The 23,057-nt window shown below is 35.3% G+C and overlaps 2 protein-coding genes across 3 annotated transcripts; one reads left to right on the top strand and one right to left on the bottom strand.

The window, feature by feature from the left end:
* Positions 1 to 679: 679 nt before the first annotated feature.
* On the bottom strand, positions 680 to 3,112 carry LOC145594104 (uncharacterized). Its single transcript, XM_081650441.1, has 3 exons — positions 2,188 to 3,112; positions 1,950 to 2,085; positions 680 to 1,646 (listed from the first exon to the last, which is right to left on the bottom strand). Exons 1-3 carry the CDS (start codon positions 3,110 to 3,112, stop codon positions 680 to 682), a joined length of 2,028 nt encoding a protein of 675 aa, XP_081506567.1.
* A 2,674-nt stretch (positions 3,113 to 5,786) lies between these two features.
* On the top strand, positions 5,787 to 12,323 carry LOC145593485 (putative potassium transporter 13). 2 transcript variants are annotated; one of them, XM_081649731.1, is made up of 10 exons: positions 5,787 to 6,211; positions 7,611 to 7,842; positions 7,934 to 8,179; positions 8,263 to 8,313; positions 8,568 to 8,828; positions 8,944 to 8,996; positions 9,850 to 9,964; positions 10,339 to 10,593; positions 10,831 to 11,353; positions 11,471 to 12,323. In XM_081649731.1, exons 1-10 carry the CDS (start codon positions 6,182 to 6,184, stop codon positions 11,895 to 11,897), a joined length of 2,193 nt encoding a protein of 730 aa, XP_081505857.1. In that variant the 5' UTR covers positions 5,787 to 6,181; the 3' UTR covers positions 11,898 to 12,323. The 2 variants fall into 2 exon arrangements, with proteins under 2 accessions (XP_081505857.1, XP_081505858.1); XM_081649732.1 differs by lacking the exon at positions 5,787 to 6,211 and having other exon boundaries at positions 7,799 to 7,864.
* Positions 12,324 to 23,057: the final 10,734 nt, after the last annotated feature.

Here is a 23,057-nt window from a genome sequence, read left to right as displayed (position 1 = left end):
AAAGGCATTCATCACTGGGTTTGGTTTTGGGGAGACACAAATGGGTGTCTACAAAAAGGCTTACTAGTGTGTCGCTATTGTGGTTTCTTTGGAGCCGGAGAAATGAGAAATTTTCTGCAATAATGATGTTCCCTATATGGTTGTTCGTGATCGTGTGAAGAGGATCGTTGATGATTGTGGTAAATATGTAGCAAAGATTTATAGTGTAGCCACCAAGAATTTCAAGCGCAGCTCGAAGGTGTGGATCCCCCCTAGGGCCGTAGCATTGATTTTGGGGGCCTTATTCCAAATCGAAAAAGGGGCCCTTAATAATGTTAAAATTATACATTTTTTTTAATCTATAATTTTGGTAATGCACAATTTTCCTATATATACATTGCAAAATAAAAATGCTTCCATATAACAATGACATATTCAATTACGCAAAATTAAATTCGAATATTTTATTCATGTTGATAATAGTAACTAAATACAACTCAAGGCTCAGATCAACTTAAGCTATATTATCTTCTATTTATTTGAAAAGTGATATTCTTCTAACGCTCTTTGAGGCAAAATCATCAATCAAGTCTTCATATTCCACTTTCTCTAGAATATCATTCTCAATTGCTATCATCGCCAATCCATTAAGTCTTTCTTGTAGCATCGTAGAACGAAGATATGACTTCAACAGCTTTAACTATGAAAAACTCCTTTCTGCAGTTGCAACTGTCATAGGAATAGTCAACAAAATTCTATATGCAATAGTAGCATTAGGAAAACAACCCTCATCATTCAAAAATATCAAAATATCAAAAGGTCCTTTTATGTCATTGTGCAAAATTTCTTTAATCAACTTCAACTCCACAAATAATTCATTCCCATCGATATCTGATTTTTCATTAGACATAAGTGCATTTTCAAATTTCAAACAAGAGGATTTCAAACTTAAATCATCCAATGACTTCATCCTTTGAGGAGTGAATAAGAAACCAAAAATATTTTCATATTCCTCAAATTGCTCAAATCTTTTATAAAGAGAACTAATAGCTAGATCGACAATATAAAGAAAGTAATCAACTCTAAATGATTCTTCTGGTGATAGAGGAGCATTTGATGAAGTGCTTGGATTCTCATCAAAATGTTTTTTTCTTTTAATTTCACGCTTTTGGGGAAATATAGGATCAATATCCATTTCAATAGCAATTTCCTTAGCCTTACTCAAAGCATCATAAAAACCAGGTTCTCTATACCCCTCAAAAAAAGAAATCAACTCTCTTATTTTTTTTATAGCCACATCAATAAGCATATCCTTTGATTGTAATAGCTTGCTTACTAAATTAATTGCAAATAGTATTTCATACCAAATTACTATTGCAATTAAAAACTCAAAATCACCAAGCTCATTATTTGCTAAGGATTTAGCTTCACTCTTTATATTGTAATCCTTATCATTGCTATCGGCTACTTGAAGTAAAGCTTCTCGTATATCTGACATTTGAAATCTAATAGCCTTAACACTTTCAACACGACTTTCCCAACGAGTAGATGACAAAGACTTAACAGTTAGTCCTTTTACATTGTCTTTCAAGATTTGCCATCTCTTAGTAGAAGCTGTAAAAATTGTATATATACGTTGGATGACTCCAAAAAAGTCTCTAGCTTTACTGCATAGCCATATCACATAATGTCAAGTTTAAACTATGACAACCACAAGGAGTATAAAAAGCATTAGAATTTAAATCCAAAAATTTCTTTGAGCTCCTTGATGTTTTCCTTTCATATTAGATCCATTATCATAGCCTTGTCCTCGCACATCCATTATATCAAGATCAAGATTTTTCAATTCATTTTGTCAAACATCAAAAAGCCCTTGGCCAGTTGTATCATTTACATTCAAAAATCCTAAGAAAGATTCCTCAATGTAAACATTATAATTAGAGACATTCACATATCTTCATATCAATGACATTTGCTCTTGATGGCTAACATCTGGAGCACAATCAAGAATTACCGAGAAATATTTTGCTTGCTTTATCTTTCTAATGATTTCATTTTTTATTGCAGAACCAAGCAAAAGTATTAACTCGTTTTGAATTGTATGACCTAAATAATGAAAGTGAATATCATTATTAGTAATACGGTTGACATGTTCTTGAATGATTGGGTCAAACTCGGCCAACATTTCAATCAAGCCCAAAAAATTACCATTACTTTTTTGGTATAGTTTCCCATTTGAACCACGAAAGGCTAGATTATGTTTGGCAAGAAATTTGACAATTGAAATAATTCTTTGCATTTCTTTCTTCCAATGGTCTTTTTCTTTTTCAATTAGCATTTGAGCCGTCTTATCAATAGTTTGATTCTTTTGAAACCTAAGACGCAATTCATACCAAGTAGTCATATTCTTAACATGATCTATGCTTGTCTCATGCTCTTTAAGTCTAAAGCCTACATGCCCCCAATTTGAAAATCCTTCATTTGTCAATTGTCCTCTTCCCATCCCTTTTTTAAATATTTTACAGCAAAAACAATAGACTTTATCAAGCTCTTTGGAATAAACAAGCCAATCCCTATCACATTTCTCACCGTTTGATAAAACTCTAGTATACAAGTTAGCCGTAAATCGTCTTGAAGATTTATCTTTAAGACCTTTCACAATAGAATTATCTCTTTTAGGACCATTTTTCACTAATAAATCAATCATTTTAGAATCAAGACCATCCCAAACTCTAGGATCATATATATTAGGCACATAACTAGTTTCACGGTGATCAACATTATCATTATCAAAAGGCATATCATCAATATTTTCAGCATTATTATCATTCTCAATAGGCACATCGTCAACATTGCAATTAACACTAGGCACATCATCAAAAATATTATCCACATCATCAACATTCTCCGCAATAGGCATATCACTAACAAGATCAACATTAACATTATTAATATCATCAACATCAACATTATTATTCTCAAGAGGGACATCATCAACGGGCTCAACAAGAGGAACTTGAGGTTCTATTATAACGAATTTATCAAGAGAACCTTTTTGAGAATTAATTAACACTTCTAATTTTTTCTTTTTGTTACGCTTTTGAGACCCAGATTCATACTTTCTAGGAGGCATAATCTCAAAATCGCAAAAAAAAAAAAAAAAAATACAGTATCATATATATGGATTGAAAAAACCTGGAAAGCAGAAGCTTTATTTCATTCAACTGGACGAATTGGCGAATTACTCGATAACGTTGATTCTCAATCTTTGTTCAAAAGAATACGACCAATTTGGACCTTCAAAAATCAAAAAAATAAAATTGCTTAGATATTTAGATACAGAAGAGTATAAACAAAATCAAAAATTAAAAATTGCTTCAATTGACATTAAAAAAAAATCAAAAATAACAATGAAGATTGCTTAACGAGTTCATGAATTATCACAGAAAGAAGATGTACATAATAGTTAAAACATCTTGAGCAAAATTCTAGTTAAGCTGTACATAAAAGATAGAACAAAATCTCACTTAACATCTCTGTTGCAACACGAGCAGGGCCGAAAAATTAAGAAAAAAATGAAATAAAAATTGCTTCAATTCATCAATTGAAATTATCAAACCCAGAATTAATTAAAAACAAAAATCAAAAATAAAAAATTTACCACAAGACACGAAGCATTCAAAGCAGGGCCGAAAAATAAAAACAAAATGAAATAAAAATTGCTTCAATTGAAATTATCAAACCCAGAAATAATTAAAAACAAAAATAAAAAATTTACCTAAAATCGATTGCTTCAATTGCTTCAATTCATTCCCCTCAAAAGCAAAAAAAAAATTGCTTTAACCCTTCAATTCGTTTTTGATTTTGTATAAAGTATAATGTATCAATTGGGAATAGATAGATGAAGATAATTGAATGGAAGATAACCCATATATAGGGGAAAATAATTACCGTTTGATTACAAGAAATTCGGAAGATTGAAATTGATTTCTTGACTGAGTTTATTTTTTTTCTTCCGTTGAAATTCTTTGAATGGGAAAACATGCAATATTATTTTCCATAGTGTTGATTGATGTAATTATGGAGAAAATTGGAAACATGGGAAAATTAATATGGAAGGTTGAGTTGATTGAATGGGAATTGGGAAAGCTGAATGCGTGAATGTTGCAGTGTTGCTTCTCCTTCCTCCTTGTTGTCTTTTGGCGTTATAAACAAGATTTTAGTTTTTTTTTTTTTTTTTTTTTTTTTTTTTTTTTTTTAATAATAATTGGAAAAAAAATTGGGCCCTTTTAAATTGGGGGCCCTGTGCTAAGGGGCACCTTGCACATGGCCTTCTACGGACCTGATCCCCCCCTACAGATTTTTTAAGGTTAATTGTGATGCTTGCTTGAAAGATGAAGGATGGGTGGGAGTAGGGGCTGTGATTAGAAACTCTGCTGGTGATGTTTTGGTTGTTGGTACATGTAGAAGAAGAGGGAGATGGCCTCCTAAAATTGTAGAATGTAATGCCATCGCTTTTGGGGTATAGCTTGCTCAACGGTATGGTTTCAAAAAGGTCATTGTGGAATTGGATAGTAAGATTGTCATTGATCGTCTTTCCAATTGTGCTACTTATTTCTTTGATTTAGATACCATTTTAGATGATGTTTTCTTTTTCTGTAAAGACCTTGATTATGTTTCATGGTCTCATGTTAGAAGGGATGGTATCTCTGTCGCTCATCACCTTGCTAGATTAGTGCCCTTCGGGATTGAACAAGTGTGGGAGAATCATTGTATTGCGGATATTTCATCATATGTTCTTATGGACAAATTGTCCATTGATTAATAAAAGGCACTAATTCGTTTCTCTCCAAAAAAAAAAAAAAGGCTAGTAGCTAAAGACTTTCCAAAATTGCAAGCAATTCCATCCTTATTACCATCAAGGATGCTCTAAATTATTGGATTGTTGATATAAGTTATTAAATCATCAATATAAGTTAATTGCACCACCACTATGTTTTAATTTTTTTTATATTTTATTTAAACGAATTTTATCTTATATTAACTTTCATTTTGAGCTTTATTAGTAATACTGTACTGTTGTTTCAAAACAAAAAAAAGGTTATTCTTTCTATCTACTATTATCTAAAAGTAATCAAGTTAATGACTGGACGAAACCAAGAATTAACCCATCACGTGCGAAATTATAGAAGATCCTCTTTAAGATCAAAGAATTCCATCAAATTGAGTATGATTGTATGTGTGATAGCATCTACTATACCAACAATATCAATGAACCCGGGCTGTCCCATAATAAAACCAGTTGTTATTGATACCTAGTTCTCGATTCCTTCTTCTCCTTCTTCCATAACCTGAGTTTGAAGAAGGAAGAGATAAGAGGGCCCTATGGAAAATGTGGTCAGAAATTCATAATAGAGTCCGACCACAATGATCGAATTGATTATCTTCATGCATAAGGATACTTACTAGATTACCTAGTAGAAAATCAATCTAAGCATAAAATGCCTTAACAATATAAACTCGAGGGCATAATAAAAACAAGTATCCTAATTTTTTTTTTTTTAAAAATTCATTCCATGCATCATAAAAACAAATTTTAACATATAACACAAAACCATTATTGAAATGACACATATTAGTATTTGCATTATTTATTTACAACCACATGACATCACTAAAGAAAAAGAAATGTGAATATCCTCTCAACAAAAATCCAATTCTTCTTTCTCACAAACAAAAATCCAACTCTCACTTGACTTTCCTACTTAATTGGATCAACCCAACTCCCAAGAGTATCCCTATCTCTTGTTTATAATTTGTTTTGAAACTTCCCCCTCACTTTCAACCCCCTTTCCCAATATATTTTTTTTCTCTCTCTAATTTTTGTTCTTGAAAAAAATGAAAAATAAACTGCTGGAGTTTTTGACTTAAAACGTTTCAAAGATCCATCATATTTCTTTGAAAAGAATCTTTTCAATTTTAGAAAGAATAATCTTCTTCTTTATATTTACTTTGAATTTTCTTCCTACATTTTCATTTACAGCCTGTACTATCCCGTACTACTTCTTCCTTTTATATACTACAGTTTCATCACTTCAAGATTTTCGCTGGTTTTTTGTTTTTTGTTTTTTGTTTTTTGTTTTTTTTTTTAAATTCAGTAGGATCATAATTTCTGGGGTTTTTCGTTGGAGTTAGAAGTACAATGGAATTATCAACTCATCAATCTCGACTTGTAAGTTTGTTTAAGTTTTTTTTTTTTTTTTTTTTTTAATTATTTTGTTTGGGATTGGATTTGGGGTTATTATTATATGCATAAATATTATAATTTCAAGTGTTTGATTCAAAATTTATGAACTTATCTAGTGTTTTTGAGTAATCTTTTAGTATACTTCTCTTTTTTTTTTGGTTGTGGGTATGATTTTATTTAAATGTTTGATGCTTGCATTGTTAATTTTCTGAAATTAGAATTTAAAATTGAATTGATGATGTTTGCAAGTTTGTTAGAAATAAAGTGGATAATTTAGATGCAATATTGAGAAATTGAGCCTATTTGTAACGGAATTATTGATGGAAACGTTTAATTGCAAACGTGTTTGTATGCCAATTATGGAAAATGAATAAATGATGGTATACTTCTGTAATGTAGTAGTTTCATCAATAGCTCCAAATATTACAGATTGAGTGTACGCGACAGATATTGGGTATACACTTTTGAACTGCAACATTCTTTTCATTTGAGGCAATGAGGCCGTAGATTATGGAATACGATTGTGACTTTATACACGAATTTGTATATATCTTGTCATTTGCATATCCATGTAATTCAATTACATTGTGGGATGTTACTTCTTACTTTTATTTGCATAGAGGTGTTGCCGTGTGGTCGTGTGGGTATGAGTGTATAATGGAATTAATGAAGAAAAATACGTATTGAATACTGGTTCTGCTGATGTGCTTACCATGGACATTCATGTGGGGATATTGAATGTAAAATTATGTGCAAATCGATAACATATGCTAAATTGAAAACCTCGTATGAGATGAGCGATAGGTGAATGTGGATGCGAGGAGTTTACCTCCATCATAGTAGTGGTGGAAGTTTACAATTTCACTTGTTCATATATAGTTACTTGCTTATACTATTCATGCTCCATAGGTTGTATTATACCATTACTTTTGTGCTTCTAAAATAGGGTGTCTTTCTTGTTGACTACAGTTGTGACTTAAGAACTGGAACTGTAGTCTAACTACTTGTCCAACTTTTGGATGTGTTTGTTCCTCAATTATAAAAGATTGCACGAGTATTTGCTTAAATAATCGCGGATAGTTGGATTAATAGATAGGGTTAGTACTCAGTTCAAAGGAAAGGAAGGTTGGTTTTGCTTTTTGTAGCCTTTACGTATGTGCTATATCCTATATCTCTAGGTCAATCTTGGCTGTTTAGTTCCTTTTATTCAATTAACATGTTGGCATGGTTCTACTCTTTAAGTCTTTATTCCTCATTTTTTAGTCCATAGCTTTTAATTGGTGCTGAATTAGAGATGGGTCTTTTAGTTTATTTTTGTCAATCAATTTCCTGTTTTGAATTTTGTCTTTAAATGGTCAATCAAAATTTTCTGTGCTGGTTACAGGAGATGTACCGGAAGACGTTTTGTCTTGCCTACCAGAGTTTGGGGATTGTCTATGGTGATCTAAGCACATCTCCTATATATGTATACAAGAGTACATTCTCTGGGAAATTGCAGTTATATGAGGAAGACCTTGAAATCTTTGGCATTCTCTCTATGGTTTTCTGGACACTGACTCTGATCCCTCTTTGCAAGTACATCGTTTTTGTTTTATCAGCCGATGACAATGGAGAAGGTGCTAAAAATATATTACCTATGTAAGTTGTTAGCTTATTATTGCCTAGTGACGTCTATTTCCTGATTATAATCATTTTGATTCTTTGCAGGCGGAACCTTTGCCTTGTATTCGCTTCTTTGCCGATCTTCTAAAATGGGCTTTTTTTGTCCGTCTCAAGTGAAGTATGCACACCCTTCTTATGAAGCTGCGACTTCTGGCAAGGAAAGCAGGAGTAGTCTGGCTCTTAAAGAATTTTTTGAGAAGCATTATTACTCACGTCTTATCCTCTTTCTAGTGGTTCTTCTAGGGACTAGCATGGTAATTGGTGATGGGATTCTCACTCCAACAATGTCTGGTATGTGGTAGAGGCTTAAGGATCTGTGAGTTTTTCACCAACTCATGATTGAATGATTTGCAATGTCTTCTGTTGTTTTGCAGTCCTATCTGCAGTCTCTGGCCTAAAAGTTAAGATTCCTCATTTAAATGAGTGTAAGTATACGTGTATTTCTACGATTTTTTAGTTTTTAACTCAATGCCTCGTGCTTAGGCCACGTGAGATTAAATTACATAGTAGATGTATACATGTATTTTGTACAAACTGAAATTTGATGAGTTGTAGAGTTCAATCTTCTAAAGAGTTCTATCTTTCACATCACTATTTTATTGCAATTTTAAGACACTGAGTTGTTGGCAACATGATGTACAGCATTCTGAATTACTTCATTTTTATTTTTATGTATCAGATCTTACTCTTGGTGTGGCCTGCATTATCTTGATGGGAATTTTTTCTCTTCAGCATTGTGGGACTAGCAAAGTTGGCTTCCTTTTTGCTCCTATTCTTGTTGCTTGGCTCCTCTGTGTTGGTGGAGTAGGGTTATACAATATAATTCACTGGAATCCTGGGGTCATTCATGCAGTTTCACCTTATTATGTCTACAAATTTTTCAAAGTAACAGGAAAAGTGGGATGGAGTTCACTTGGGGGTGTTGTCTTATGTATTACAGGTACTACTGAACTAATGAAAGTAACTAATGTTCCTGTGAAATTGTATATGGAAAATGAGTTGTATGCTAGACTGGGTTTTCATATTCTTTCCTGTGGTTTTACGGCTTTTACCAGGTGCAGAAGCAATGTTTGCCGATCTTGGCCACTTCTCTCAGCTCTCTTTGAGGGTAATCTATTAACCTATACTAAAAGCAAATCCTTCCATGGCATTTGTCATTATCTTATGAAAAATTTTCCCGCCTTTTTTGAATCTCTCTCTTTTATTTTATTTTATTTTTTTTTTGGCAAAATCTGTAAGTAAACTATTTATACCTTATGATATTTTCTTTCGAAATTACCAATTATATTTCATATATACATAACCACAATATTTCTGAATATCTTTTATATACTTTATATTTTGAAATATTATTGTCAAAATCATTTAGCAACCGTGCATTACACGGGATTTTAACCAAGTCAATACTATATACTAAAAGACACACCAGCGATGACACATGTCATCTCCTGGTGTGTCCTTAACTTTTTTTTTAAATTAAAAAAATTTATTAATTAAGGAAATAAATCATTTACAAAAATATAATATTATACATATTCCATATTAATGTAGTAATTATTATATCTAAAATAAAAAGATTTCACAACTCTTTCTAAAAAAAAAATAAGGCAATTATAAACAAAAATTTATAATTTGTGACTTATTTTACAATAAGAAAAAGATTGCTTTTTTTTTTTTTGTCTATTTTTTTTTAGTGTTATATTAGATGTTTCAATTCAGAAACGCAAATATTAAATCAACCTATCACATAATTTGTTATTAATCGACTAATTTATAATAATATTTATATACCAATAATCTATAAGTATAAATATAACTATTGATCACCGTGCATGGCACGGGATCTAACCTAGTTTTATATACTCTCACACACTGAATTATATGCCATTTGCATAATGCTCTTTACGTGAAAAGGGTAGTCTTCATTTTTCAGCTGTAGCTTTTATGTGTTACAATGGCAGATTGCATTTTCCGGATTTGTCTATCCTTGTTTAGTTCTTGCATATATGGGTGAAGCTGCTTATCTTTCTAAGCATAGAGAAGATCTTCAGAGTAGTTTCTACAAGGCAATACCTGGTATGTTTATTTGGGAAAATAGATTTTTTTAATTTAATGATCAGCAACTTAGTGTGCTGAATAATTTGCTTTTTGAACGATGAGTTAATCTGTGTAACTACCATTTGTTTTTTCTTTCTATTGTTTATGTATCTTTATGAAATACTCCTTTAATCCTGTTAATAGTGCTCTACGGCACGCTTTAAAAGAAAATATTTAATAACTCATCAATAAATGAGATTTTTATTTTTTGCATTGTTGAGGCTGCTTTTCTGTACTATCTTGTTCTTTTTCTGGTAAATATAACAGATATAATATGATCATCTCTTAGTTTTTGCTCTTCAATGAGTGTTTTCTGTAATTTGATGTTACTTCTGTTTGCCTGCTGTGTTCAGAGTCCATTTTTTGGCCCTTTTTTGTGATTGCTACGCTTGCTACTGTTGTTGCCAGTCAAGCAATTATATCTGCGACATTTTCCATCATAAGTCAGTGTCGGGCCTTAAAGTGTTTTCCACGTGTCAGAATGGTGCATACATCTGACGATATATATGGCCGGATCTACATACCAGAGGCCAATTGGATATTGATGGTGCTTTGTCTGGCTGTTGTCTTGGGCTTTAGGGATACAGATAAAATAGGCAATGCTTATGGTACCACCTCATCCCTCTTTTTCTGTAATTATCTATTACTGCTTACTAGTTCATGTTCTATTTTCACTTTGTCCAAAATAATTTCCAGAAATGCTTCAATGATAGGTATCAATGTACTAATTGGTATCTTCTACCAGACAATATTCAGATTAAATGCTGTTAGTCTTTGAAAATCATGAATTATTCAGGTTCAGAGGTTTTCTGGCGTTTTAAGGATTTTGTTATCATTTTATGCAGGTCTGGCGGTGATCACTGTAATGTTTGTAACAACATGCTTAATGTTTCTCATTATAGTGACTGTGTGGAAAAAACATGTCCTTGTGGCTCTCTTTTTTGTGCTGTTCTTCGGATCAATTGAGCTCTTATATATGTCAGCCTGTCTCATCAAGATACATCAAGGAGGCTGGGTCCCTTTGGTTTCTTCTCTTGTAATATTGTGTTTGATGTCATTATGGAAGTATGGTACTATGAAGAAACAGGTGTTCGAGCATCAAAACAAGGTGGGCTTGGACAGATTTTTGACTCTTGGTCCTAGCCTTGGTGTTCTCAGGGTTCCTGGAATTGGTTTGATTTACTCTAATGTCACCTCTGGGGTCCCACCGATGTTTTCTCATTTTGTTGCAAACTTCCCTGCTTTTCATCAAGTCCTCATTTTCGTGACAATCGAAACACTTCTAATCCCCAGAGTTCCTGTTAATGAGCGTCTTGTGATTGGTCGGGTTGGTCCTCCAGAACTCCATATATTTCGTTGCACTGTGAGGTATGTTATATTTCCCGTCTCATTTTCTGTATGGCATGAGTATATACTAGAGTAAGAGTTTGTAGTAGAGTAAGTACGAAACTTGACAAATGAAATAATTATTTGATTTACATTCAGGTATGGATACAAGGATACTAGAGACTCTTATGACTTTGAGTCTAAACTAATTGACGAGGTAGCAGAGTTCCTGCAACATGGACCCTATGAGAGCGAAACACTGACATCTCCAAACAACATTGCTGATATGGATGCTGCTCCAGAGGGTGGGGCTGTTACTGTTGGTGGGAGAAGAGTAAGGTTTAGAGAAGTAGAGCCGAGTGGCCCAAATGTCAATGTCAAAAAGCTTATGGAGGCAAGACAATCTGGAGTAGCATACATGATAGGCAATACTTGTGTAGTAGCAAGAGAGGAATCATCTTTCTTTAAGAAAATAGCCATTAACATTGTATACAGATTCTTGAGACAGAATTGTCGAAGACCAGCAGTGGCTCTTGGGATTCCGCACACATCACTGATCGAAGTAGGAATGGTTTACCATGTATGACAGACATACAGCTTGTTAGTGTGCTGGTGGATGCGATGTTTGCTCTTGCACAGCAAAAATGATGCAGTAGCGAAACTGTCTAAAGGGACGGCCCTTATTTTTTAACACGTCGTTTTAATGTACAAAAATGGAGAGGTTAGGATATAAATGTGTTTGCTTTTGCACATAGTTTTCATATGTGTACAGGTAACCTGTGATGGTTTTTGGATAAACTGCTTGACCTTAAACTGAGTAGTTTAAAGCTAGAATTCTTTCAAAGATAGACCTTATGTAATTAACATTTTTTTGTTTACAAAATTTGCTTGAAATTAGGATTTAGGACAATTTCAGCATAAATTTATAGGTCAACGTTTGTTGCTTTGACGTAACTCAGCGAGTCGGCAGCCATTTTGCGGCGGTCTGTTTTGCATTTCATCCCGTTAACCTTTGTACTTTTCATCATAATCGAGATTTGAGAATATACAACTTCTTAAATGGACCTGATTCACACTAATTTATTATGGACCACTAAGGCCCTGTTCTTTTAAGCTTCTGGGTAGAGCAGATTTCAGCTGAGCTGAGCAGAGCAGAGCAGATTTTATTATTATTATTATTATTATTATTAAATTTATTATTATTATTATTATTATTATTACTACTACTACTACTATTATTATTATTAAATATTAATTATTATTATTATTAAATATTAATTATTATTATTATTATTATTATTATTATTATTATTATTATTATTATTACTACTAATATTATCGCATTATTATTATAATCATTAAATTTTTAAAGTTAAATATTAATTATTATTATTATATTAATCATAATTATTATTAAATATTATTTAATTATTATTATTATTATTAAAAATTAATAATCAGTATTATCTTAATATTAATTGCTATTATAAAAATCAATTATTATTATTATAATTAATATTATTAGTTATAAGTATTATTATTACTTTTAGTATAATTACTATTATAATTACTATTATTATTATTATTATTAAATATTAATTATTATTATTATTATTATTGTTATTAATAATTATCAATAATTTATTATTATTATTATTAAATATTAATAATTATTTATTATTATTTTTTTTATTTTTTATTAAATATCAATAATTAATTATTGTTATTATTATTATTAAGTATTAATTATTATTATAATTAAATATTAATTATTTATTATTATTAAATATTAATTATTTATTATTATTAAATATTAAATATTAATTATTATTATTATTATGAAATATTAATTATTATTATTAAATATTAATTATTATTATTAAATATTAATTATTTATTATTATTATTAAATATTAATTATTATTATGATAATTTAATATTAAGTATTAATTATAAGTAAAGCAGAGCAGGGCAGGGCAGAGTAGAGCAGAGCAAAATAGAGTAGATTGAAGCAGAGTAGAGCAGATTTTAGCAAAGCAGAGCAGAGCAGAGCAGTGCAAAGCAATCAGCAGAGCAGAGCAAAGCAGCTCTAAAGAACGGGGCCTAACATTAGAGAAACTATGGTTATTTTATTAATAAAAAAAAGTCACTATAATAAAATGAAGGTCACTATGTTGAAAATAAAAATCATTTTGGTAATATATAGGGTATAAGAAGTTAATTTTTGTTAATGAAATATTTTATAAGGTCAATATAAATAATAAAGGTCCCTATGTTAAAATTAGGGTCATAACATCGTACTTCAAGTTCACAATAGTATTAAACGTTATACAACTTGTAATAAAGGTTACTATGTTAAAAATAAGGGTCACTATGTTCAATATAATGTCAGTTGCGTGTGTATAAACCTAGGGTCCATAATAATATTATTTTGAGTCAGGTCCACGCAAGTATTTCTGTTGAGAATAATAAGCTGATTTTTTTTCCTTTTCAAAAAAATGTAAATTGAAAATATATCCTTTCGTTATAATTGAGAATAATTGAGCAAACACTACTGTTCGAAGTATACTCCCCAACTATCTTCAAAAAAAAAAAAATAGTATTCTCCCTAACGATTTTTCATCATAATAGAGAATATTTAATTTATTTTTTTCCCTTTAAAAAAAGAGCGAGGCCTAGTTTCTCATTCATGTTGCTGACTCTGATGGGTGTCATAAATGACACCCATTTTATGAGTAATTAGGTTGTTTTTACTAGAGCTGTCAAAAACCGACCCGAACCGGTGAATCCGAACTGTTTAGGGTATTTTTACCTTAAACATGTGGACCAATGAGAGAGGCCCACGTGTCAAGCTCTGGCACGTCATCATAGGCCACTCACCAGCTGACACGTGACAACCTCAGATATCAATCAGAATTGCGACCTTCAAAGACGCAATTCCCGAGAAATCCGCACTTTTCGACGCAACCCACCAAACCTAGGTCAAAGTGACCTAGGGAGGGGCACATTTCCCAAAGACCCTATAAATAGGGAGATATTCTCCCATTTTGGGGACAAATTCAATCATTTATTACACCCACTTTTTCTCTCATCAGAGAACACCTGATCTCGGAATTCGAGAAGATCCCCACCTAAATTTCCGCACTTCTTTATTCTCTTTCAAGTTTCTAACTTGATCTTCGGAGGCGGAGCTCCAACGCCCGGAGTCTCCGTGTTTTTGCAGGTACAACTCGAGCCGGACCAGACTTTGTGTTGTAACTCTCTCGAGGGACAAAAACACCCAAAAAATTTGGCGCCGTCTGTGGGGATAGTACCTCAAAGATGGTTCAAGAGTCTGTACCACTTCTTAATCCCAACAATCAACAACCTGCTCCTCAGCCGGGTAATTTAAGCATTCCTCAACCGGAAGTTCAGCCGGAGGTCTATACTAACCAGGAGGATGATGACAATGTAGAGACGTATATGGCCGAGGATGGGTCATTCATCTCCTGATACATTTGGTTTAGAGAACAACTGGAATGACATACAAGCCAAGCGGTTCCAAGCAGGCCCTTTGGGCGGCTAGAAGGGGAAACCCAGACGGCCAGAGGATCAGCCCCAATCACCCAGGACGAACTAAAGAAATTCTTGGATAGTTTCAAGGGTGAAATCAAGGATCTGATCAGCAAAAACAAGGCTGGCTCTAGCAACGGTCAGCCGGCTAAAAAGACTCCTCTAGCTGAGAGGAAGAGGCCGGTTAAGGACAGGCCGCCAACTCCACATCCCAAGGAGAAGGGAGCCGCAACACTTGACTAGACCAAGATCCTTCTACCGAAGGGTCCACCGAGGCACACTCAGCAGGATTAGCCGGGTGCCAGCAAAAAATCAGCCTCCGACGCTCGGCACATCATTGAGCGAAGGAGAAACCAGCTGCTGTGTAAGTCAGCCTCCACCTCGAGCTTTCCAAATAGCTTCAAAGAAACTTCTGTAAGGAATTCACTGTCCTTACATGAGAGCCACACAGGTGGCAAGTCCGTCCACACTGGTCCTCATATGCGCCCTAGGCACAATATGTCCTTCAATTCATGCAGCCGCCCCCCTTGGAGGTCAGGCGGCATACAACATTGTCCAGCCTCTGGACTAGCAGCTTCGTTTGCTTAGACTTGGTGAACAACCGTCTGCGTTCACCAAGAATATAACCGAGGCGGCACAGCCGGCCAAGGTTAAGAATGTGTTGGTAGGTACTTATGATGGTACCTCAAACCCGGAAGACCACCTAATGGCATACACCAACCTCATGTATCTACAGGGGTTGGATGATGCCACCTGGTGTCGATATTTCTCGGCTACATTGAAGGGCATTGCCCAACAATGGTTTGACAACTTGCCAGCCGGTTCTATTGATTGCTTCAAGAAACATGCCTTCTTGTTCGCCACAAACTTCTCAATGAACATCCCTGCGAAGAAAACAAGTCTTGAATTGAGCAACATTAAGAAGGGAGAGAGAGAAGGGCCACACTCTTATGTTAGGCAGTTCAATCTGATAAGAATTCAGATCTAGGGACTGTCTGACGAGGTAACATTTACAGACTTCTTTAAGGGTCTGAGAGACGGGTCGACCTTTAAGTCCAACCTTGTGAGAAAGGGGCATTCACACTACAGGCGGCCCTAAGAGAGGCGGAAAGCTACATTCAAGTAACCGACCTCTACTCGCCTGCTAGCCAGTCAGACTCCAAGAAGTCTAAAAACAAAAATATAGATGGTCTGCTTAGCCAGCAAAGAAGAAAGAAGAGAGCAAAAAGAGAAAAGAAGTCTGGGCGGTTAGTGATTCTGACCAGCCGTCCCAGAGGAAACAGAAAGAGTTTAAACCGTAAGACCCCAGGTACGAGTTTAACAAGGACTACAACTCCATCCTCATGGAGATCAAGGACTGGCCTTCTCTTGAGAAGCCGAAACCCATGAAGAGTTCTATTCAATCAAGGAACAAAAATAAATTCTGCCAATACCATGATGAAGTTGGCCATGACAACAACGACTGCTTCAGTCTTCAACGGGCGTTGGACGTCTGGCTAACAAGGGGATGCTGAAGTCCTGTATTTCCAAGTCTAAAGGGACTAATAAGAAGAACCCAGGGCAATCGTCTAAGACTCCCCAGCCTACTAGTAGTTCGGAAACTGACAAGGATTCGGTTTACACCATATCAGGCAGGTTCTCATGTGGTGGCCTTACCATCCGGGGCACCAATAGCCATCTTCGAAAGATGGACAAGGATGATGATGAGCAAGTGTAACACCCTAGAAATTCCTTTCCTTCAAAAATACCTATTTTACTCTTTAAAATACGATTTAGGAATATCTAAGACATTATCGCCATCATGAGAACGACTAAGGCAATTATCAAAGACACACAGCGGAAGACTTAACTCAAAACCATTCAAAACGAGTCAACTTAAAAGTCAACCAAACAAAAGTAAAGTTAAAACCAAAGTTAAACGAAGTCAAATAAAATCAACCTACAACTTGGAACCATTGAAGGCCCTTATCAAAACCAATTAAGTTACGAAAACCTTTGCGTTAGTCTCATAAGCATAACATAATATAATATTTGAAAGCAATAAACCACATCTCAACTAATAGAAACTAGCACGATTCGCTCTTCACTCATGCCCCGTCATGAATATGCTTCATGACAGGGTAAAGTCGTATCCCATAATCAAAAGTAATACCTAAGTCCTCTAACTAAAGTAGATAGGGAAGTAGGGTCGAATCCACAGGGAAACTGGTCTTTCTACTCCTAATTAATTAATATAATCTAAATTATTAAGGTAACCAAATTGTTGTGTTTAATCTGAAATTATACTACGCAGATTAAGTTTAGGGAGAAAATCAATAATAAGAAGGCCTAGGGTCACAGATTTACCAATAATTAATATTCCGGGATAAAACATAACAATCAATAATCAACATTGCACAAATAACATGATTAACAGGCTCTCGCAATTTATTAACCAACAAAGATCTAACAGGCTCTCGCAATTTACTAGATCTAAGTTCCTACTGAAAATAGCCTTTAATATTAAATTAACATCTGCTCGATTCATCAATTCAATATTGCTAAACATTCACAATCAAATTACATCTGCTCGATTCATAATCCAATTGCAAAGAATTAAAACAATTCAATAAGAAATTATCATGCAATATCAATAATCAATAATAAAAAATTATCCCTTCATATTAATTATGGATCCCCATAAACCCTAGAATTAAACTACTCGGACATAATTAAATCTAAAGCATGCAAAGTAATAAAATAAATCATAAGGAATTGGAAGGAAGAAATTACTGAAATTAATTAAAATAGAAATCGTACCAAGACGGCGGAATTACAAAGTAGTCACGAACAAGAGTAAGGTAGAGAGAAAAGTCTAGAGAGAGGAAATATTAAGTAGAGAGAGAAAGTAAAAGGAAAGAGTTAGTCCTAAATTACCATCCTAAAACGTACTTAAACGAAAATAATTAACGATCCTAATTAGAAACTAAGTGCCTCGACAATTCAGCTTCCCAGAAACACGCGCCCGATCGGGCTAGAGGCGGCCCGATCGGGCGCGCCTTTTGGTCGATGTTCCTTGGCTGCGCACCTCGCCCGATCGTGCTAAGCCTCGCACGATCGGGCGCGCCTAGCACAATGGCCCTTGATGCCTTGCCTTGCCTTGCCCGATCGGGGCTATGCTTGCCCGATCGGGCCCTTGTGGCTCCTCGAGGCTTGGACTTCCGATTGGGCTCAACTCCTCGGCCCAATCCGGATCTCCTCTTCGGGTCTTGAATACTCGGTCCAAACCTCGGTATTCCAAATACCGAGCCCTTAATCACCGGCTCGATGGCTCTAGCCGGCCTTGGGCTTCAACGACGGTCATGCTCCCCCAATGCTCGTAGTTGCTTCATAAAATCCCGGGAAAATGCTCCAAAGGTGCAATTCCCTACAAAACTCAAAAAAAACTACGAAAACACTAGAAAACACATATTAGTAATAAAAGTGGCTCTAAAGAGCCAAAAACACTATTAAATATGACCAAGGGACGGGGGTAAAATACTATATAAAATGGACATATCAAACTCCCCCAAGCCAAACCTTTGCTTGTCCCTAAGCAAAGAGCTCCTCAATGAACAATAAAATATGCCTCACCCCAATATAAAAATCAAGCACAAACGATTCAAGGCAAATCAAGTGAACATGTTTCAAAATCAACCAATCCTATTCATCTAATCACCCTTCCTCCCCAACAATTGTCAAGTAGAGCAAACCATAAGAGAATATAGAATTCAAGACTAGTGCTCACACACTCAACTCTCATTTATGTTGCGAGTAAAAGATGTACTCGATCGCTCCCCATCCCAACCCCTTTATGTGAACAATGCCCTCCCAAACTCACACACTCGTGTGTTTAAAAAGACATACACTCAACCTAATAGTCGACTCGGAATATGTCAAGTCATAACTTGCATTGATAAACAACACTTTCACATTTACACAACTCTATGCACAAGGTCAAAAGGTCTTTTAAAGCTTGTAATGTAAGGCTAGGGTAAAAGGGTAGGATAAATTTGGGAAAATGTGAGAGAAAAACTATGCTAAAAGGGAGCCATATCCTAATAAACCCATGATCAAATATAATAATCATAAATATCTCCAACAAAACTAACTCTAACACAAATCCACCAAATATACTCCAATCATAAAAACCAAACCCAATACTGACAAAATTCACTCATAAAAATATGATAATATAAACTAGAGTGAATAAACAAACTTTGAACTCAACCTCAAATATTTACAATGAAACTCGATTTTTTTTCTCTTTCTTTTCTTTTGATAAACCTTCACTTAGACAATTTGAACATCAAACTTTTTTTTCTTTTTGCTCTTTTTTTCATTTTTTTTTTCTAGAAGTTCACTTTCTTTTTTTTATTTTCTCACTTTTTTTTTTTCAATCACACTTTTATTTTTTTTTAAATATATACACTATTAAACTCATCAAAACAAAAATATGATCAAGAACAAAATAACTTCTCAAACCCACCCAAACTCTGCAAATAATGTGCACACTACAAACTCCCTTACCTCACTCACTAATAGCTCCCCTAAGCCAAGCTTGGGACTAGTAACCAATGGGGCAAACATGGCTTGTAATGTGGCTAAAAACAATAAAAGGGCACAAGCAACAACATGGGTAGCAAGAAGGGAACAAATGTATCTAAATAAATCTGAAGGCTACCTAAAGAACAAATGCCTTCGTCCTCCACATGTGCATAATATTGAGTCATGAAACACTACTCATAGTTGCAAATCAATGCTCAAATTCATTGACATACTAGGAACTAATCACACATTCCTAACCAAATCAACTAGTCAAGCACTATATTCACAAGTAGTTGGACAAAATTGACGCAAGTTTAGGAATCCAAGCAATCAAACTTCAAATCATGATCAACAAATCCACAATGTTCAAAATCAAATACCAAGAATCAAAACAATTTTTTCTCAAGTATGGGGCACAGGGAAGCATGATTTACAATTCATTGGTTCGTATATTTTTTTTGATTTTTTGATTTTTTTAATTTTTTTTTGTGTTTTTCATATAAGGAAAGCAATAAAACTAAACTAGAAAGCAAATAAAAACTACACTAGAAAGCAAATAAATAGAGAGAAAGGAAAGAGAGTTACCAAGCGAAAGATTACCCCCCAAGCCAAATCAAGCAATACCCTCATTGACTTGGGAGTGTAACCTACTCCTCATCCTCATCCATCCTCGAATAGCAGCTACCACCATGGCTAGGATCGGCCCCTCCATGGCTCGAACCACCACCTCCATAACCCGAACCACCTGCAAAATAGTTAGGGTCTACATTCCCCCCAAGCTCACCAAAAGGAGCATCGGTCCCATATCCATGGACCGATGAATAGTCCAAATAGGTACCGTAGGCACTTGGGTCCGTGTATCCCCCTTGGGGATATTTGAACCAATCGGGAACAAGTGATTCGGGGGGAATAGCCCCCCGACGGGCATAATCCTCGTACATGGGGTATAAACCCCGCCCTAGGTTCCTCTCCACCACCCCAACCCTAGCATCTAGGGCTCCTACCCTAGTGTCCAAGTTCCTAACCATACCCTCCATCCTCCCTTGCCCACTCTCTATCTGGTCCAATTGGCTTCTAAAAGCCGAAAAGTCATATGGGGCGTTAGGGTCGATGTTGTAGTTGGTTGAGGAAGTGGGAATGTTATGTGTGTAGTGTTGGGGTGATGGTTGGTGGAAATTTTGTGGTGGTGAGGGAGGTGCTTGGTGGTGTGGTTGGGCCTCTCCTTGGTCTTCTAATTCAAAGGTATAGGAGGGAAGACCCTTCTCAAATTTGGTCATGGCCGGGTTAGGCAAGGTGAAAGCATTGTCCCTTCTATCCGACTCCCTAAGAATCACCCACCAAGTCTCACCCCCTATCACATTTATCCAATTAAGGCCTCCTAAGTAGGGTGCGTCCATTAAGGTTGGGCCGGCTACCTTACCATCGCCGCTAGGGGTCCAACTAAGGTGTTTGACCGCTATTTGGGTTACTAACCCACCAAAGTAAATTGGGACCCTAGACCTACCCGATTCGGCCGCATTTGCCACCCTTTGGAAGTGTTGGGCCATCTTATGAACTATGTTTATCTTATAACTCTTAGGGATCATGTAAGACCCTAATAGTTCAAGTTCATCCCTCCTCACATTTGCGGGTTCATGCCTCACAAAGATGGTGAGGCCAACAAACCGTTGCCAAAGTTTTGGCACGAGATGTTGAATCCAACCCTTGGCATGTTGGAGGTTCAAGTTAGGATTCCCCGTTAGAGCATGGTAGACAAAAGTAATGTTGTCTTGGGGTAGTTCAATTGGTCTATCGGCTTTTAAATCAAACAATTTTCCAAAATCTTTCAAAGACAATCTAATATCGTTATTAAACAATCAAAATTGAACATGAGAAATTAAAGCATCTGATTTTATGACATTAAAGCTAGAAATAAATTCTAAAGTCAAATAATCATAAGTATCATAATGTAATTTGAACAAACCACTCATGCCAATTCCCTTGAATAATTTTCCAACATGCTTGTCAATTCCTAGTCTAGAGAGTGTAGGGTGATGAATAAAACGGGTAGGAATTACCTGCCGTGAGACGAGGTTGAGCATCCTTTGACTTTGCTCTTGGGTGGTGATGACCACCCTCTTCCACCCCGGAATTTGCAGCTCCGGGTCAATACTAGGTGCTTATTGCCTCGATCCTTCACCCCTTACGGTTCTAGACCTCTTGAAAGCTATTTTTATGTAAAATTGGTGGGAATTGAAGCTTTCTCTCTCTTAGGGTTTGAGTGAAAATTGAGAGAAAGTGATGAAAACTTAGTGTAGATTGTAGAGGAAGATGAGGGGAGTTGGAAAATGTAAGAATTTTTGAGTTTGGATGGAAGAATTTGAGAAGATCTAGGATTGAAGTGTGAGTTGAAGGTTTGAAAATGGAGGTTTTAGAGAGAGAAAGTAAGAAGAAGGAGATGGAATAAGAAGAAAATGAGGAAAGAAAGAAGAGGAAAGAAAATAAAGGGGGGGACGACCCTTATGCGTGCCCGATCGGGCAAGGCTCGCCCGATCAGGCAAGCTTCGCCCGACATTTCTTTTCCTTCACTCGATTTTACACAAAAACGCGCCCGATTGGGCGAATTTTCTCCGATTTTCTTGCTTCACTTGCGCGCCCGATCGGGCGAGCCTCGCCCGATCGGGCCCGTACCAAGCCTTGGAGTTTCTCCGCTTTCTTTCTTCAAATTTTTCTAAGTCTTTTTACCTGTCAAATTCATACCTGTACAATAACACTTATAAATGGTAAAATATCACTCTCCTCACCTCTCTAAAATAAAAATAAAAATAAGAGAAAAGGAAACTAGTCTAGAAAGCAAGAAATACGGGTTGCCTCCCGCAAAGCGCTGGTTTATCTAGGTCCCGCACGACCCTCTTACCACCTTTGAGCTCATTTTGGAAGTGGAGTTAGGAGAGTCTCCTCCACATCTCTAATGGTAGCACCTTCGTGATACACCTTCAACCTTTGGCCGTTAACCTTGAACTCTTCGCCTTTATCATTCACCAACTCCACCGAACCAAACTTGTTCACCTTTGTGACAGTGAAGGGACCGGACCATCTAGACTTAAATTATTCACTCATGCCCCGTCATGAATATGCTTCATGACAGGGTAAAGTCATATCCCCTAATCAAAAGTAATACCTAAGTCCTCTAACTAAAGTAGATAGGGAAGTAGGGTCGAATCCACTGGGAAACTGATCTTTCTACTCCTAATTAATTAATATAATCTAAATTATTAAGGTAACCAAATTGTTGTGTTTAATCTGAAATTATACTACGCAGATTAAGTTTAGGGAGAAAATCAATAATAAGAAGGCCTAGGGTCACAGATTCACCAATAATTAATATTCCGGGATAAAACATAACAATCAATAATCAACATTGCACATATAACATGATTAACAGGCTCTCGCAATTTATTAACCAACATAGATCTAACAGGCTCTCGCAATTTACTAGATCTAAGTTCCTACTGAAAATAGCCTTTAATATTAAATTAACATCTGCTCGATTCATCAATTCAATATTGCTAAACATTCACAATCAAATTACATATGCTCGATTCATAATCCAATTGCAAAGAATTAAAACAATTCAATAAGAAATTAT

Source organism: Chenopodium album, chromosome 19 (assembly GCF_948465745.1).
Source record: "Chenopodium album chromosome 19, dcCheAlbu1.1, whole genome shotgun sequence".
Lineage (NCBI taxonomy): Eukaryota > Viridiplantae > Streptophyta > Magnoliopsida > Caryophyllales > Amaranthaceae > Chenopodium > Chenopodium album.
This window is presented reverse-complemented; position numbering and strand designations above follow the sequence as displayed.